The sequence below is a fragment of the Periplaneta americana genome, chromosome 10, assembly GCF_040183065.1.
Source record: "Periplaneta americana isolate PAMFEO1 chromosome 10, P.americana_PAMFEO1_priV1, whole genome shotgun sequence".
Lineage (NCBI taxonomy): Eukaryota > Metazoa > Arthropoda > Insecta > Blattodea > Blattidae > Periplaneta > Periplaneta americana.
Genome location: NC_091126.1, coordinates 141,170,204 through 141,190,252, shown reverse-complemented (window position 1 = coordinate 141,190,252; position 20,049 = coordinate 141,170,204). Strand labels below are relative to the sequence as shown.

General features: G+C 33.8%; 1 protein-coding gene across 8 annotated transcripts in view; it reads left to right on the top strand.

The window, feature by feature from the left end:
* FoxP (forkhead box P) overlaps positions 1 to 20,049 on the top strand; it is a 965,968-nt gene that overhangs the window by 872,896 nt on the left and 73,023 nt on the right. For 6 of the 8 annotated variants that reach the window (XM_069838171.1, XM_069838170.1, XM_069838167.1 and 3 more), the window contains exons 8-9: positions 6,571 to 6,799; positions 19,747 to 20,044. In XM_069838171.1, coding sequence (XP_069694272.1) covers positions 6,571 to 6,799; positions 19,747 to 20,044 — 527 coding nt within the window. The remainder of the gene's footprint in view (positions 1 to 6,570; positions 6,800 to 19,746; positions 20,045 to 20,049) is intronic. The other 2 variants (XM_069838166.1, XM_069838172.1) reach the window with 1 other exon arrangement.

The following is a 20,049-nucleotide window of genomic DNA, read 5'->3' as shown; positions in this document are numbered from 1 at the left end:
TAGCTGAGTTGTTCACATTTGCAACGTTGACGAATGCGAGCTATTAGAATCCGATTTTTCTCTCGTGCCACAAAATCCACATCAATTTCAAGTAATTGTTAATTTAAAGATATAGTGAATATCGGACCTATAAAATACAGAACTGGTTAAAAAAAAGTGTGATATTCCTGAAATTTTCTATCTGAAATTTGTTTCATTCGGTAAAGACATAATACAAAATAATAAGACTTCCTTGAAACTTCCTCCAGCCCATAGTCGCTGACTTCGGTAGGGCAGGGCACTTTCTGCCCCCTCTACTTATAAAGCCAGGGGCGTCGTTCCTCCGTAATATTAATATAGGACCCTCGCACCTCCAAATAATTGGAAGAGAGATTCCTCATATTAAAAAATAATATTCGTTTGAAAGACCAACAAGGACACAAGCCAAAAATGGTTATTTCAAATCCACAGATTGGATCAGCTGCCCCAAAGAGCATGTTAGTGGCGCAACTCACAATTGTCCCTCTCTTTCTTTCCCCCTATATTTGAGATCCTTGAATCCCCACACATGATGCAACGGTGATTCCATTTCTTTGTTTATGATCCACATTGTGTTTCCGTTCACTTCAAATCTGTCAACTATTACGATCGAACAGTAACGGTCATAAGTACTACCACAGTTTAGTATTTACAGTCACGAAGCTCAATACGCAGGGAATATGCACCCATAGATAGTTGCTAACCACTAGGATCGCTACTATCTCCTCATCACAGACAATGCGAAATAGTACTGGCACAGTCTGTTGTTCCTAGTACCCTCAACAACTCAAGCTTCGTGACTGTATACAGAGTGTTTCAAAAATACGGGGCATAATTTCAGGTATGTATTTCCCACATGTAGACAATCAAAATAGTTCATTACAACATGTGTCCGGAAATCCTTTATTTCCGAGTTATGGCCTTCACAACATTGAAATTCACCGGAACGTTTTTCTTTCCGCAGGTCGTTGCCGTCAAAGAAGACATTAAGAGGGCACTCTGACAGTTCATTCCGAGGCGAAGGTTATATTCAGTGTTGTGTAGGCGTTAGACTGTGCGACATGTATTCAAATCAAGAGCTGGCAGAGATACACTTCATGTACGGTAAGGCGGACAGCAATGCTGTGCTGGCTCGTCGTTTGTACCAGGAGAGGTACCCACAGCGACAATGTCCAGATCGGAAGACATTTGTACGTCTCCATTACCGTCTGTGCGAGTATGGAAAATTTAACTCTCCTGGTTTGGGAAGGGGACGACCAAGATCTACAACTCCAGAAGTACTGGAGGAGATTCTGGAGGCTGTGAACATGACTCCTTCTATCAGCACACGAAGGGTAGCGATGTGAGGTCTGTATTCAAGCAGGAGGTGGACATTTTGAACATCTTCTGTAATGACAACGACCTGCGGAAAGAAAAACGTTCCGGTGAATTTCAATGTTGTGAAGGCCATAACTCGTAAATGAAGCATTTCCGGACACATGTTGTAATGAACTATTTTGATTGTCTACATGTAGGAAATACATACCTGAAATTATGCCCCGTATTTTTTAAACACCCTGTATACTAGACTGTGGTATTACCAAGTGGAAATAATGGCACGGAATTAGCAGTTGAGTTATCAGCATATTCCACTATATTTTTCCCTAATGGGTCTATCAGTTAAATTATTTTTAATATTCAACATTTTTTTTTTTCACAAAAAAAAATTAAATTTGTTACGAAATATAAAAGTAACCTTTATCAACATTAAGATTTATTGTCAATGCATTTCGAACTGGCGGATCAAGGTCAAGCAATGGACTGCATTTTCCACGTGTGCTTACCCCATTTCTGGACCATTCTTCTCAACTGAAATCAGTTGGGACAGTCTGGATTATCAGTGCTTCAGTTCACAGTTTTCATTTCAGTGATTCATGCTTGGTTCCTACGTTTGTACGTGACCTTGATCCGTCAGTTCGAAATGCACTGACAATAATGATATTTTCTTGTGATTGTCGCCGCGGATTTGTACGTGAGATGTAGCTACTGAAAATAGATAAATTCTTAATAATGAAATCTTTTCAAAATAAGGTTGCAATGAACGCGAAAGGAAAGATAAATTGGATTGCAATAGTGACAGTAACATTAATAGCTCGCATTCATCAACGCTGCAAGCGTGAACAGTTCAGTTAAAGGTAAAATGTAGTGCATAAGGGTCGTAATTTCAAACCAATTTGGTTTAAGCACTTTCCACGGACGGCTGTCTGTCCAAAACATATAAGGAGGGTTTTGAGAAACAGAAATTAAAGTTTATCTGACGTTTCTTCATAGTCCTGCCCCAAATTTCAAAGAAGTCGGTGCCTATTCTCAAGTTTTCGATTTTCCGACATTAAATTGTTATGAACAGGTAGCGAAACTTGTTGCCCGATGAAACAGGTTTCCTGTTACTTTACTGTAGGTACGGGTTTGTTTACTTGCGCATGAGTAGTCATGGTCAGCGGTGAAGAGGGATAGATAGAATGACAATAGTAATTTATAATAATGTAGATGAATCGGTAGGCAAATTAATTAACCATTTCAGTTTGGACTTAGAGATTAAAATATAAGAATTATTTAAGCATGTCAGTAAACAAGTGATTCAGAAAATTGAAAAATACGAGTTGCATGATTCATATTCATTGTTTGTAAATTTAAATGAATTATTCAACCCAGCAAATATTGTACAGATAAATGTTAATAATGTTAATGAACTCACAGAAAGGGTTAAAACATTGAGTTAAGTCAAGGATATAAAAAGTACTGATTGCAGTGTAGCATTTCTTACTTTGAAAGAAATAGTTTTGAACAGTCATTCAACACTTTCAATGTTAAAGTTGACGTGATTGAGGCATTACGAGCTCTCATGTTGAATTACTTCAAATTTAGACCTGCAGTGTTGAAATGTGTCTGGGTTCCTTGTGCATCTGTTGAATAAATTGATGTATGAAGCCTTTTTTATCTTTATTTTTACGCCTAATGATTAATATACGGTTATTTTTTTCACGTAAAAGTCTCTTTCTAAGTTATACGAAATTATTGCAATTATTCTACAACTAATTGGCGATAAAACGCGAAATATAATATTTTTGTCACGATTTTTTTCGAAGTTAATACGGAATTCTATAGTCCCTAGCCCATGATGTAAGTTACTCGTCCGCAGTTGATAAAGCGTCGTAAAATAACCAATTAAAAAGTTACTCGTAAAGCGAACAACTAAGGCACAGTAGTTCAACGGGGCACGACCCACGCCTCCTTCTATTATATTGGGACTCTAGAACACAGTTAACCTGAAACCACTTGCCTCTCTCCCATCGGGCAACAAGTTTCGCTCCCTGGTTATGAAATTCGTGTATGCCTATTATAAAATTGACAGTATTCATAAATTTCTCATACTGATCACAGTAGTAAAAAATATACATTTTAATAAATTTTCGTCTAAGAGAGTGAAGTAATAATCAGTGTTCGTTTTAATAATAATGAATATTTTTTTTTTTTTTTCAATATTGTAGAATAGTGCAATGCTTCTCGATTTGATAGTGTGTTAGTTTTTCACCCCGAATGCCGGGTTTTGGTAAAAAAAAAAATAGCGCGATTCTGGAAAAGATTGGCATGTGGTGCTCCCATTTTCTCTGACACGAATTCACCAATACGCCATCACTTCATTAACATCACTCGTAAGAAAATGAAACATCCTCCAACACATAGTAGAGCTTAATTTATCTGATGAACACTCGAGCTGAAAACAGATGAAGATATAAATAAGTAAAACATTAGTAGGAGAAATGTCTTATTTCTTCCCACCATTATTTTATTTGTCCTTGAATATTTCTTGAATGATTGCAAGCTGAATATTCCTGGGCAAATCGCAACGCATCACACCCATTAAAACGTCGAGATTCTGTAGTGATTTTCTTCCGTATCCCGACAGAGCGACTTCAAGCTACAAAATGCAAACGTAACGAGGTAGAAACCAATGCTAGTGTCACATTTAAATAGGCTTTTAAGATTCATCCCCCTTTTTCTAATAACTTGCGGAACTCATTTTGTAAGAATTTCATTTAAATGAAACCAAAGAAGCAGGAGAACACCGGAAATTCTACGCAAAAACTCAGTGAACATAGCACGCATTTACGAGGTCAGAGTTACATCGAATCATGAGAAAAGAAGTCTAGATTTTAGTAGCGAATTACTGTCGTAAATACATATAATGTAATTTTTTTTTTTTTTCCTTCGAAATACACATTAGAGAATGCATTCTTAGAGACGGGTTCGGTCGCACTTTTAGCAAACACCAGAAAAATGGAGGTACTTCCGTTTAATCGATATTAATCGTTGACTCATCCGCATGTTTTATGCATTTCCTACTGACAAAAGAATCACAAATGTGTGACACATATTAAGTCTTCTTCCATGTGGCGTCGCTCCGAAATATGTAGGCCTAATATTAATCGCAGTGAATAAAACTAAGAGGAAACTGAAACATGAGTCTGGAATGGTTTCAAATAATATTTTCAAGTTTTCCTTACATACAGTTATGCTAGTACGAAATCCCTCTCACTTCTCGTCCACCTTTGTAATGGAAGATTGCTTTGTAACCGCAATATCCTGCAATATTTTATTGCGGTTTAAAAACAGATGGACTTCCTTTCTCCCTCTCACTCAGGTAACATGCTTATTAAATATGTGGTTGCTGTGAGACATAGACCCTGTAAGGTCTAATCAATATCGAGCTGCTGTGTCAAAAGTAGTTACACATGTAAGCAATTTCGTTTCGTTAAAATCCGTTGAAAGGAAATGGATTGGAATTACAATTGTAACAATTCTACAATATATTCAGTTATAACCAAAGCAGAAGGAAGGGAATATTTTTCTCTAGATAAACCGAATTCGATATTAAGAAAAAAGTAATCTTCCGCTAGTTAGTAGGTACTAAATTGACGATCTTTCTCTTCCCACACCATTTTAGATCAGCGTTATAGTTCAGAAACGCTCCAGTAGGTGACAGCACAGCCTACACGATATGTGACTCCCTCTGTGCTGTGTAGCTATAACTATATCGAATGTACGCTGTTTTGTTGTAGACATCGGTCGAGCTCATGACTTCGATACTGTGTTTCTGGCGGACAATATAAACGAATAACGTAAAAGTAGTTTTCATAAATGTAGTACATTTCTAAAAAACTACACTTTATAATGATGCTTTTCTGGAGTCTCTGAAAATAAATTAATACCTATATGTAATAAACCGCTGAATTTAAACATTTCTTAAACTGTTGTAATGTACTCTTGTTTATTATGATAGTAAAACTATTTGTATAATGCAGAAGTGTTCGCTTTGCGGTGACGTAGGTTAAGTATGTTAGAAGAACAAAATCAGAAAGTACCCATAATTCAAATAGATTTAAAGTGAAATTGCCAAAAATAAATATATGGTAGGTAAAGTGAAATGTCACTAAATTAATTAGTAAAGCTATTACAGCTTGTTTATTAAAATTACTTTCCTGTTTCTCTGTTATATCATTTTGCAAATGTACAACTGACGTTTTTAATAAATGTATTCTGCGATTATCAAACATAAAATAAAGCTACGTAAAAATTATTTAAAGGGAAAAAACACTGGAGGAGAGGGATTCGATCCGGTGCTGTGGATTGAGCTTCGGCGTAGCTCAATGGTTAGAGCGCTTGGTACGTAGAACCAAGGACCCGAGTTCGATCCCCGGCGCTGGAGCGAATTTTTCTCCTCTAATATCAATTGACATCAAATATAAATAAAGTGATTAGTAATAAATGTTGAAAGCCTGAAATAACAAGTACTTTATCGACATTAATTCCACATAGTTCAATTATTTAAAACATTCGTATATTAGTTCGTTAAAAAATCATTAAACAGCTGAAGGCACAGGACTGTACAGAAACTGGAAAATAGGTAACAAGAAGAGGTTTTAATATAGTAATATTGCAAATTAATATGGCAAAGAACGTTATGATTTCTACTATATTCTGATATCTAGAAGTATATTTGAAATTTGATCATTTGGAATTGATTGAGTATACACCCACATTTGTTGAAATTATAAAATAATATAAAATAGTTAAAAAGAAATCCGATTCCGAACAACAAGATGCTTCATTGAATTATTATAGAAGATATTTTTAAATTCAAATACTCTAACAAGATATGTAATACAAGATTTTGGGTTCCTCAACTGAGTATCGAGATTTAACCTCTTCAACATTTCGGAACTGCTACAGGCTCCATTCTCAGGGTAGTATATCTCAAAACCTGGAAAAGAGGATGGAACATGTATTGAAAAATTGAATCCGAACAAACAGTAACGAAACCCAAAATCACCATTACAACACATTCAGCGTGAAAGCGTGGCATCTTATATACTTATATGAAATTTGCTTAATTCAAGAATGTAGCACTATAATCTGGGACTCATCACTGCTCTACATCTCCACATCACTACAGTTACTTTTTAAGGCGATATGTTTGTGCACTAGCTAGTTGCATGCTTTATTTCTGTGCAGTCTTGGAATTGGTGCTTCTCTAAGTGCCGGCGTCACTAATTGCAGGCACCTGAATACAGAGCACACGCTGGACGACCGATCAACTGCACAGGCAAGGGTGCAGATGCAAGTGGTGTCTCAGCTCGAGCTCCAGCTGCAGAAGGAGAGAGATCGCTTGCAGGCCATGATGCAACACTTGCACATGTCCAAACAGCAAGCATCTCCAGAACCTCCAAAGTCAGAACCAACGGTATGTGCATTTGATGCTTTCATACACACATTTGACCAGCATTAGTAATCTGCTTCTTTATTATTATTATTAGTACTACTACTACCACCACCACCACAGTATGATGTCATTATAACGAACACCAGTATAACGAAATATTATTTAGAAATTATTTTTGTCCCCTTCTTTTTCCCCCCATAATAATTTAATGTTAAAATATTTCATTTTAACAAATTTCGTTTTTACGAAAAAAAAAAAAAAAAGAAAACATAACGAAATAAAAATTTCGCTACCATGCCGAAAAAATCTAGTTTTTCAACAAAAACAATTTAAGTAAAGGGCACAATTCGTTAGTAAGTATTGACATATTTTATACTAGGTGTATAATAATATTGCAATTCCATAGTGGCCACGTGGTCTTTAAAAATGTAGCTAATGTACGAGTAATATGTCGTCGTTGTTCCTGCAATAACTCCGAGTGTAAAATACAAACATTTTCAGTAGGAAGAGAAAACACATTTATTCATCCTATGGCAGCTGTACATAGAAGACTGTGAATTCTTACATTTTCGAAACAAAGAAATATAATTACATATAGGAGATTTTATTATTTGCTGTATCACTATTTAAGTTATTTAATAGAGCAAAAATCTGAAAATCGATAAATATGTCACATAGGATTTATTACAGGAACAACAACGATATCTACTATGATGAAGATGTTTCTGAATTTTCTGTTACTCTTTTCATACATTTGTTCCCTTGTTCTCCCCATTTAGTTTCCTTCTACCAATTACAGTCACTAATCTCGCAATATGGCGCATCCAGTCACAGCTCATTAATCTCATAACATGGCTTCCCAAACAACATGGCACTTCTTGTCCTACAAAGTGCTTCAAAAACCTGAATTTTGTACTTTTCCTATTCATTTCTTTAAACTTTTTCTTTTTAAATGCAATGCAAGTTCAGCCTTTTTATCTTATTTAAGGATATTTTCCAGATCTGCATGCAAAATATTCGGAACTTATGGCGTAAGTTGTGGTAAATAAACAAACATGCTTAAAAAAATAGAATAGCACATTTCGACATAAAGAAATTTCACAATTACGAAGTATTTTCATTGGTCCTAGGATTGCGTTATACTGGTATTTTACTGCATTATTATTTCACTGCGGGAAGGAGTTATATTTCCAATAAATCCGTTGTATTTATTAATTTTAACGTTCCTGAACATACAGATGTCAAGTTTAAGAACTTGTTAACAGAAAACATGTTCACAGAGAATCCTACATACATAAACAGTGCTAATTTTATTTCGCATTAAATATTTCTTTGAAAATTCTATTCATATATGAGAATCTCCCAGAAGAGCTAATTTGAACTCAATATTTTATATTCCCAGTTGAACAAATAAAATAACACTGAACAACAAGTTTTTACTCTTTGTCTTGCTCCGAAATAAAAATAGGTGAATATTACTAATATGCGTGCCCTAAATCTGAATTTAAAATCCAAATTGCCCCATCACGTACTATTTTCCGGGGAAAATGAATTGATTTTTTTTATGAAAAACTACCTTTTTTTAAATTGTTCACTGCTACTGATCAAATTACAACACACTAGGGATTCAAAATGCCCCTTAATACTTGAAAAATGTGTCCTGGATACAAAAATGATGTTACATAGGTAGTTTAAAACATAACAATAATAAAAATATTTCATATGTATAATGAGAAAAATGTCGGAATTTAAACTTATATTTAAAAGAATTTTCTGGATGACTTGTGTTTATAACTAGACCCGGAACTGTCTTTTATAGGGAACCAACAATAGTCTGCAAGTATGCTGGATGATGATCTTCCTTTATCTCGCCTTTCTATTTCAGATATTTCTTGATGAAATCTTTATCCATGCTCGTCGCTTACCGCTCCAAGGTTAGGAGGAAGGAAATCCAAATGAGAACGTAAAAAGTGTATTTTGAGAGATATATTACACCCCATTTTCTCTATGCACTTGGCATGGTTTCCACAACAAGTTCTATGGCTGCCCTAGAATTTCCAAGGAAATTTGAGCAAACATCTTTAAAATCATGTCATGCCATTTTTCCTGTAATGGAAAGTTTTTCCTCAAACAATGAGTCAGCCATAACTTTATGAATTTGTGGACAGATGAAAATGCCATATTTTAATTTGCCTTCACTCAAAATGGTAAACATTTCTTTTAAATAATGAAAACCACACACTTGTTTGTTCATTGCGTATACTTCACTTTGAACTTTATACTTCACTTTGGTTAAGAAGTTAAAAAATAATGTTGCTCCTGGTATAGATGGAATTAAGAATAATACTTTCAAAATTATTATCAAATATATATTAAAACCCATGGTTCATACTTTTAACTTATGTTTTGTGCAAGGTATATTCCCAGATGTTTTGAAATGTGCCATAGTAATTCCAATATACAAATCTGGAGATAAAAATAATTTAAATAACTATAGACCTATATCTTTACTTCCAACATTTTCCAAATTGCTTGAAAAATGTTTAAAGAATAGATTAATAAATTATTTAGAAAAACATAAAATCCTCTCTAAAAATCAGTTTGGTTTCCGCAATAATATTTCTACTGATGATGCTCTTATTAATGTTACTGGAAAAATTATCAATGAACTAGATATCGGAAACAAATGTTTGGGTATTTTCTTGGATCTACGGAAAGCTTTTGACACTATCAATCATAATTTACTTTTGGACAAACTACATACTATTGGAGTTAGAGGTATAGTTTTAAAATTATTCCAATCATATTTTAGTAACAGAAGGCAAATGACCAAAATTGAAGATCAATTTAGCGAATACAAATATATTGATATAGGTGTACCGCAAGGAACAATTTTGGGACCTATTTTATTTCTAATATATGTTAATGATCTGCTAAATATAAATTTAGAAACATTTAATGGATCTATATATTCATATGCGGATGATACAGTAGTTATTTTCAGTGGTTTTTCTTGGCAGGAAGCATATAGAAATGCTAATATAGGTGCTAACATTGTTAAAAAATGGCTTAATTCCAACTTCCTTTCTTTAAATATATCTAAATCAACTTTAGTTCCTTTTTCGTTAACAGCTGCCAGTGTTCAAAATTTAAAATTTAGCGATAAATATAGACTAATAATACACAGTGAAAATTGTTTAGATCCCAAAAGTTGTAAATGTCCACCTTTGAAAGAAGCCACGTATGTCAAATATCTGGGTATCATTATTGATCAGAATTTAAAATGGCCTCATCACATTACTTATCTTTGTAAGAGGCTTCGTAAAACAATTTATAAATTCGTTAATCTTCGCTGCTACTTACCTATTAGAGTTTTACGAAATGTTTATTTGGCCATTATTCAGTCTATCATTCAATATGGTATAATTGTTTGGGGTGGAAGTACAAAAATTAATCTAGGTCCGTTAAATTTACTACAAAAACGAATAATTAAAATTTGTTTGAAGAAACGTTTCGATTATCCAACTAAATTAATTTATTCTGAATTTAATGTATTTAATATTGAACAAATTTATAAGTATACGCTGTTAAAATTTTATCATAAAAATCGTAATAAGTTTGTATTACAGACACACAATTATGACACAAGACGAAATATTAATTCAACATTAGTAGAACCTAAATGTCTCACATCTGCTGGTCTAAAGCATAGCATAAATTTTGGCCCTCGGTTGTACAATGCTTTAACTAAATTACACCCAGAACTTCTAACATGTAACCCACTAACATATAACAAGAAAATTAGAAACGTGTTAATATCTTCAATTTGATTAAATAAATTTATAGCCTATGTGTATGAATTAATCAACCTATATTATATTTGTATTCTATAATTTTGAAATATATATTAGTCCTACTTCTCACGTGCGATATTATTCTTCTATAGTGTTAATATTATATTATATAATTCCATTGCCGCTGTAATTATATTTTAGTTCCTATTTTATTTTACTTATTTATTTATATTATTATTATTATTTTTTATTTTAATATTATATCTGAACTGCGACCGAGCACGAGCGCTGCTCATTCGGTCTCAAATTTTGTTAATACTACTGTATCTTCTTTTTATATTGCTTGTATTATTTTATTTGTATTTCTCTTTGTTTGTTTTTGTAATTATATTTCTTTATTCTGTATATTTGAATTTAAATAAATAAATAAACTGTTATGAAATGTCCTGAATAGAAGGGACCATCGTTTATTTATTAGAAGTACAAAAGAACATGTCAACAACCATAAGGAACCGGAAATAAGTCATAAACTCATAAAATGCATTAGCTTTTGTTTTGGTTTACAATCTCCAACCCCTTATCGAAAAGTGAAATCATAGTCTATCTTAAGGGGAATTGGACGTTATCGCATGCAAAGTAATGGTAAAAATAGCCTATCTTCAAGCTGTCATAAATGTAATACTATTTATCACAGCTATTTCATTTTTTTAGTGATATATGTATACATATTAAACTTTAAAATGAAAAAAGAATGGTTAATCTAGTGTAAATCTTACCCTTAAATTAATTTTTGAATTTAAACATATGTTTTATATAAATTCACTACATACCTGTGATTAGGTACACTCTATTCACTTATCATAGCACACATTGAACTAAAATTTTGGCCACTTACTGCTAACAGATACTAAAACATACCCTACTAAAATTATTAAAATATCTTTAATATTATGGGCATAGGGCTTATACAAATCTTCAATTTTTTTTTTAATTTATTGACGGTGATGATTACTATAAGCCCTATGCCCATAATATTACAGATATATGAATAATTTTAGTAGGGTGTGTTTTAGTATCTATTAGTAGTAAGTGGTCAAATTTTCAATTTAATATGTGTTATAGTAAGTGAATAGAGTGTACCTGATCACAGACATGTAGTGAATTTATAAAAAAAAATTGTGCTTAATTAAAAAAATAATTTAAGGATACAGATTTACTCTAGAGTCACCATTCTTTTTCATTTTAAAGCTTAATATGTATACACACATAGCTAACAAAAATGAAAGACAACTGATAAATAGTAGACTATTATATTTATCACTGCTAGAAGATAGGCTATTTTTTACCATTATTTTGCATGCGATAATGACCAACTCCCCTTAAAAATCTTATGTGATACGAAGAAAAGGATGTATTTTCGGATTCAGCACACACTAAACCTTAAGGGACACATTGTTTTATGTCGAAGCAAAATTCTTGTTGTTATGTTTAGTAATTAGTGTATGTTTTCTGTGTTGGTATTCCACAAACATTTTATTTTAATCTTTTAACTTTTACGTTGTTATAACAACTACGACTATCACCACCACCACCACCACCACCACTTCTGCTGCTGCTACTACCACTAATACTGTATTACTACCTGTCATTCGTAAAAAGCTGAAGTAATAATATTCATGTTGTGGATTATGTACCTAGGTAATAATTAATACATAGACATTATATGGATATTTTCTCACATTATGCCAGTTGTTAAAAGTAGAGCAGATCTTTGAAGATTAAACCCAGTAGGTTCGGTGTAGAAAGTGTGGAAAAAAAAAATATATATACTGTATGGTATATACTCACAAGGTGGAAGGGAACCTGTCACATTAATTCACAGAGGTAATAGATGAAGTCAATGCGAAAAAGTTTTGTTAAATAAGTTCTTAGATACGTCGAATAGCTTGGAGAGTACAAAATGTAATGCATTGCAACTCCGTAATGCTCCTTGAGACATTTTTGTTCACATCCTCCTCTCTCAAGTTTTGCAGAATGGACGATTATTCACACACACTGTGAAGCAATGGCCTCAAGGAGTGTTACAGTGTTGAAACGCGTATTTTGCCAATAAGACAGATTACACCTGAATTAATAACGTTTTTTTTTTCCCTAGTCTCAAGACATTACATGTAGCTGGATAATTATGTGATGGAATCGTGGTTTTGTTTTTTTGTTATCATTTGTGATTTGGAATAAAAAAATTAAATGTTGAAGATTTTCTTTTATTTTTTACTTAAGGTCATGCATAAAAATTATACTGGTTGTATTTTTAGAGTGACATAAAAATAATAACACATTTTCATAGAATAGCCTACAGTGTTTAAAATACGTGATAAAAATGTCATTGCATTATCTTAGTCTTTTTGAAATCTGATTTCCTAGTTTGAAAAATGTAAGAAATGTTTTGCAGAAAACTGCATTTAAAGTCAGGCCGTCTAAACTAATTAATATTTAGGTCACCTATAATTGAGGACCGTTTTTGCAAAACTTGCTAACTGCAAAATTTGCAAAATTGACATTTTGATGGACTCGTTAACATAAGGAACCCCTCTACATGATGTTCAAAGCGTCTTAGTAAAATTGGGTTGTCTGTCTTCATTGTAGTGTGTCAAAGTGTGATTGTTTTTTCAAAACTTGCTTTCTGCTATAAGTGAGAGATATAGCAAAACTTGCTTACTATAGTGTTTTGTCTCTCCTGTAAAATTTAGTTTTTTCAGTTAGCAAGTTTTGCAAAGATGGTCTTCAATTAGAATAATGAAATTAAACTTTACAGAAATGTTTCCCATAGATCAAATGACGCTTTTTTTTTTGTGAGAAAATTGAAAATTGATACAAATTGAAATGCTTCGCCATAACTCGGTACCCATAATTTCAAATAAAGTTATATTATTTTAATAATAATTAAATTTTATATGTATCATTTCCAGATAAGTTGACTTATACCAGTACTGAATATGAACAAAATCCGTCCAGTTTTTGAAAGAATAATTGTGCACAAACGGTCAGACAAATAGATGGCGTGCTCAAAACTACTACTGCTGACAACTGGTATTTTCGAGAAAATTTCGAAATCTGTTTTTCACAGCATCGCACAATTTCACGTATATGTATAATGAGAAAGTAAAAAGTCTTCAGACTTGATAATTCTTTGTCTGGAACGCGTCGTAATGATAACCATACCTATCAATGAATCCGAAAACATGACGTCATGCTCTTTTGTCAATTTTATTATAATATATATTATTTGTTGGTTTTTCCATCTCCTTTTCAAACAATACGCGCTGGCACACTCCATCTTTTGTGTATAATTTAGTAGCTTTTTCTGCGATTTCCGCAGTTTATTGTGTGTGTTTGCAAATATTTAAAGTCAGGATATTTATCACCATAGTCAGTTATGCTTTACTCATTATAACCTACCTATATATCATAAAGGTTATAAGCCACTAGCGTGGCTCAGTTGGTTAAGGCGCTTACCTGCCGGTCTGAAGTTGCGCTGGGGCGCGGGTTCGATCCCGACTTGGGCTGATTACCTGGTTGAGTTTTTTCCGAGGTTTTCCCCTAGCGTAAGGTGAATGCAAGGTAATCTATGGCGAATCCTCGGCCTCGTCTCGCCATAAACCATCTCGCTATCACCAATCTCAATGACGCTAAATAACCTAGTATTCGATACAGTGTCGTTAAATAACCAACTTAAAAAAAATAATAAAGGTTATAGATCTGGTTCGTCTGTTTCAAAATAAAATGAAACTCTGCAGCCGAAATCATTCCTTCGATTGCATCATGAAAATGTTTAAGCCTATAGTATAGTCAAACTTACCGTACTTTGAATTACACACACTGTGCTCTGTTTTTGAAATGCTGCCCGAAACAGCATTAAAGAAGCAAAAATCATGTTAATCCTGAAGCGAAATGTCTGAGTTACAAAACAATGTACATGCAAGCTTCCCCAGGATACTCCAGTTTACCATACCATAATTTCGCTGAGTTGTTATTTTTACTCTCTTCCTCAAAGAAAACAGAGGAATAAATTCTATTGTATATTATTTATTATTATCATCATATGCTTTAGGCTATCATTATCATTATTCTTATATTATTATTATTATTATTATTATTATTATTATTATTATTATTATTATTATTATTATTATTATTATTATTACTACTTCATCAGGAAAACTAGCTTGCAGAAAGTTCAAGTGATTTGTATTGTATTTTTGGTCCAGGGAAATACTCGTCTTTTACGAAAATAATACCGTGGCTCACTGAATTATAACACGTTAAAAGTATTAAATTGAACCTTCACAAAGAATCCTTTATAAATAAATTCGAAGATTTTCATTTCCAAACTCACCCGAACTTCTCGTGCGTTAGTTTAGAAACCTTCTTCTTCTTCTTCTTCTTCTTCTTCTTCTTCTTCTTCTTCTTCTTCTTCTTCTTATTATTATTATTATTATTATTATTATTATTATTATTATTATTATTAGACTATTATTATTATTATTATTATTATTATTATTATTATTATTATTATTATTATTATTATTATTATTACTGCTGCTGCTTCGAGAAATTAAATAAATTTGGAACATTGTGGGAAAAGTTAAAGGAACAGTGTACTTCGTTATTTTGCATAATGATTGCACACAGCATGTTCTCTTTGTTGTTTATGAGATCAATATTGAATTTCCATCTCCAAGCAACAAAACATGAGGCGCACAAAATACCACCAATTCATTATTACCGCACTGTTAAAAAGTGATGCATAGTAAAAGCATCAACCTACTCTACTACACTCATTGTTTGCTGAATTGTGACCACCAAATATTGGCTTAGTCCAAATTTCGTGCCCATTTGCCTAGGAATTTCCTCTGTCAGCTGTCTGAAAATCTGCAACCGTGCTTTCTGCAAGATTTTCCAAATTTTTCCGCATTTACCACACTTTTTATTTCCTAATAAATGCCAAGGTTTTTATATACAATTGAAGTCTGGTAACCACACCTTTTGGCTTCATATTCGGGATGTCTAGATTTTAATCTTGAGATCTGCTATCTTAATAGAGACGTTTCTTTTAATAGAACAGCAAATTTCTGATTGATCAAATTGGCCCGAGGATTGCTGTCTGTGAATAGTGTATAAAATCTGTAGATCGTGCTACATTTCTTAGATAGTGCCTGTAATGCGCCACATTGTAATGAATTCACATTATACCACGATGACGGTGGTGGTGATGATGATGATGATGATGATGATGATGATGCAATATACAGGGTGTAACAAGACTTCACCGACAAACTTTGAGGAATGATAGATCACACAGAGAGGGTCATTTTTTCTTAAAGAACATATGCTCAATGACACGTCCTTCATGAGTTATCCATCCTCTTTAGAAGCGCATTCTGCATCACGTATGTGCACCTTAAGGGAAGACTCCACTGAAAATCATGAAAAATTTTTCCAAATTTTTTTAGCTATTTCACTTATTCAGAATTTATATTTTCATACCCCAAATGGATTCAGCTCAATTCTGATTACAAATACTCGTATGTTTACACTTTTTAAATTAAGGCTGGAAGGGGGCGTAGAATTTAAAGAGCTGTCAAAATTGTTTTTCATCGAAGAATTCTTTTTTAAAATTTCTGATTACAAATCTAGTAACTTTTTGTTGGCTCCCTGAAGTTACTAGATGAATGTAGCGGAGGAGAATATTAATTTACATAAATATTCATTTTATTTTCAAATCTATTTTTCTGTGTTCATTTTTGTTGATTCAACACTAACTTTATTACTCCAAATATTAATCAATCTGGATGAAATTTTTACTGCAAGTATTTATGAGGTAGCTGCATGTTTCTATGCATTTATTTTGTGAGAAATGCTGCTAGTTTATTTTATTAATATTTTTCTTAATGCTGCTAGTTTATTTTATTAATATTTTTCTTAAGAAAAATAGTGCTGCTAGTTTATTTTATTAATATTTTTCTTAAGAAAAATAAAAAAAAAATTTTCTTAAGAAAAATATTAATAAAATAAACTAGCAGCATTTCTCACAAAATAAACGCATAGAAACATGCAGCTACCTCATAAATACTTGCAGTAAAAATTTCATCCATATTGATTAATATTTGGCATAATAAAGTTGGTGTTGAATCAACAAAAATGAACACAGAAAAATAGATTTGAAAATAAAATGAATATTTATGTAAATTAATATTCTCCTCTGCTACATTCATCTAGTAACTTCAGGGAGCCTACAAAAAGTTACTAGATTTGTAATCAGAAATTTAAAAAAAAATTCTTCGATGAAAAACAAATTTGACAGCTCTTTAAATTCCACGCCCCCTTCCAGCCTTAATTTAAAAAGTGTAAACATACGACTAATTGTAATCAGAATTGAGCTGAATCCATTTGGGGTATGAAAATATAAATTCTGAATAAGTGAAATAGTTAAAAAATATTTGGAAAAATGTTCATGATTTTCAGTGGAGTCTTCCCTTAAGTCCTTATCATCCCTGTTACACTGCTGTAATTAGTTTGTTATTGGTCTGTCTGGTGCATCTTCAATCCATCTTACTATCCAACAATCCAACACAACACTGCATGCTTAACAGAGTTGTATGATGAATGCTGCTAAGTTGTCAAAAATGTAATCAGATACTGTTACTGTAACAGCACAGTCTAGTATATAGAGTCACGAAGCTCAATACATAGGAAATATGCATCCAGAGATAGTTGCTAACCACTAGGTTCGCTACTATCACCTCATTACAGACAATGCGAAATATAGTGAGGGTCACATAAGAACAGTTCCTAACCAGCAAATATTCCGTCTTGTCATTGTTGCCAACTGTTATCAGATATCACAAGATCCTACGTACTAAATGACTTATTTACTTACCGTACTTTATGTTGGAAGGTTATTCTAAATAATTCAATAATTTGTAACATATTTTCGTAGGCAAACTATACGAGAAAGGGATCAACATGTCAAGTATTTTGTCTGGCAATACGAAATTCATTGGTTTGACTAAACAATTGATTCACGAGACCTAACCTAAAAATGTATTTTGTTTGACCACATGAAATTATTAGTACTAACTCCGAAAACTTACTTGACTATAGTTTTGAATTATAAAAACAACGCAACACATAAAATAACTATTATGTATTAACATTAATACTGATATTAATTAATTATTAATATGTTCAAATTTCTTTAGCTTCCAGCAACCGACTCAGAAATCTAGTACAATTTTAATTTCATGGAACTCCAGTATCTACAAATATTATCTATATTTGTCTCAGCTGCCAACATACCAGCTACAAAATCACTACCATTTGTAGTATTTGTCAGTATCGAAATTCGAAACGAAGTTGGAAAAAGAAAATTCAACCTCGAAACTAGAAAATCACTACAATCCACTAGCATATGTAGTAATGGGAGAAAAATGGTTAGGTTTCACCCTTGGGGTATGAAGTAAGCTGACCCGGACTATAGTACCGGCACAGTCTATTGTTCCTAGTACCCTCAACAACTCAAGCTTCGTGACTGTATATACTAGACTATGGTAACAGGATATATAATTTTAACAGCTGTTGTAAATTGTCAGAACATGCATGGAAAATTAAATTTCAGTTCTGTAAAAAAATTACTGGACATCTAACTTTTGGATGTATAGTTCCTAAAGGACGTGTCATTGAGCATACGTTCCTTAACAAAAAATGATTCTGTTTGTGTGACCTATAACTCCTCAAAGTTTGTCGTTGAGGTTCTGTTACACCCTGTAGAAGTCCGATTTTGTTCACTATAATTTTCACTTAGACTCACATCCCTAGTCTCTGATATTTCTCTTTTACTATTTTTCTTTATCCATGTTTAGCATGATGATGCAGTATTGGAAGTCCGATTTTGTCCACCATAATTTCCACTTAAACTCACACAACATAGTCTCATATTTTTTTTATCCTTGTTTTACCTCCTTTCGGGGTATTAAAAGTCAGTTCCTGTAGGAGAGGGATAATTATTTTAGACCACATACAACACATGGACAATTGAGGTACTTACCTGGTGAGGAATCTGCTTGATGCAGGGATAGCCTACTGAAGGAAATACGAATACATAAATAGACAATGGACAGAACATTCTGGGTAGATGGAAATTAAATTCCAATCCAGCTTTGCGAGTGGGGAAAACCCTGAAAAAACCCACACTCAAATTGGCCGAGCCTGGGATTTGGACCCAGCCCTCCTGAATGCGAGTCCGAGACAATCCTGCTTTGCTAGTCCGATATTAGTAGCCATTATTCTTGCCATATAGGGGAATTTATGCCCTGTGTAGTACTTTGGAAAATTAAGCTTTGCAGTCTAGAGTATTGCTAAATAATAAATGGAAGTAAAAGAGTTCTTATGCAGACCAATCTGACTCCAGCTTCTACCTAACAAAATCTCTTGGTGAGCAGCGCGTAGTCATACACCAGCATACAAAAAGATTCGTTCACGCTTCCCTGCACAGATTCATTCTCCTCGACCCTCCACCACTTAGCTTACTTGGAATGGGCGCTTTACACTACTATGATACAGTGTGATCGAGAAGTCTCTCCGCAGTGCTTGTATAGCCGAAAATCCACTAGGCAGAGAATTCAAGTGTATTCGGTAGAGAATTGAAGTGGCAGCACTGGCCGCTAAGCATATGATGGACTGGGGGTGTGAGGTTGTCAAACCGGAATTAATTTTCTACAGGGTTGTGTTCAAGGGTTACTAGAACTAATAGAACTGCGGAGGGACTTTTCGATCCCACTGTATAAGCTGACAGAACATAACTATTGAGGACCAGTTAGCATAGGAATGCTCTGTATATTCCCCAAAAAGAAAATTGACTTAACTCCAACACTGTTGATTTCAGTAAAGTGCCATGAGTCAAATGCGAGAGCAATGATTTCGTTTACAGAAAGGATGAAAAACTTACGTTAGTAACCAAGTTACTGGATTTCTTTGGTTGAGGAATTCTCTGTGTGTGTGTGTGTGTGTGTGTGTGTGTGTGCAGAAGTCACAATGCAATGATCACTCAGGAGTAATGACAGCCATCTGGAGCAAGTGGAACTGTGTGAAGTGCTGATTATTGTGGTGTTGCAGGCCGACACAGGGAACTTGAATCCCCTGCATCAGTCTTCGAATGGCTCCTCGTCACTGTGGGGGCAGTCAGACCTCTTCCAGACTGGGCCAAGTCTGACAAAACTCAGCTTATCATCAGTGCTCCTGAGCCAGCCCCCTCCAAGCTTGGCGACTTCTGCGGTGAGCCAGGTGGCACCCGTGTCCATGTCAGCTTTGGTCTCTGCGGTACGATCACCAGTGCTGCAGCCCCCCACGCCCAACATGGGCGGTCCCATCAGGAGGCGGATCAGCGACAAGTCTGCACTTTCCCTTGCAGGAGGTGAG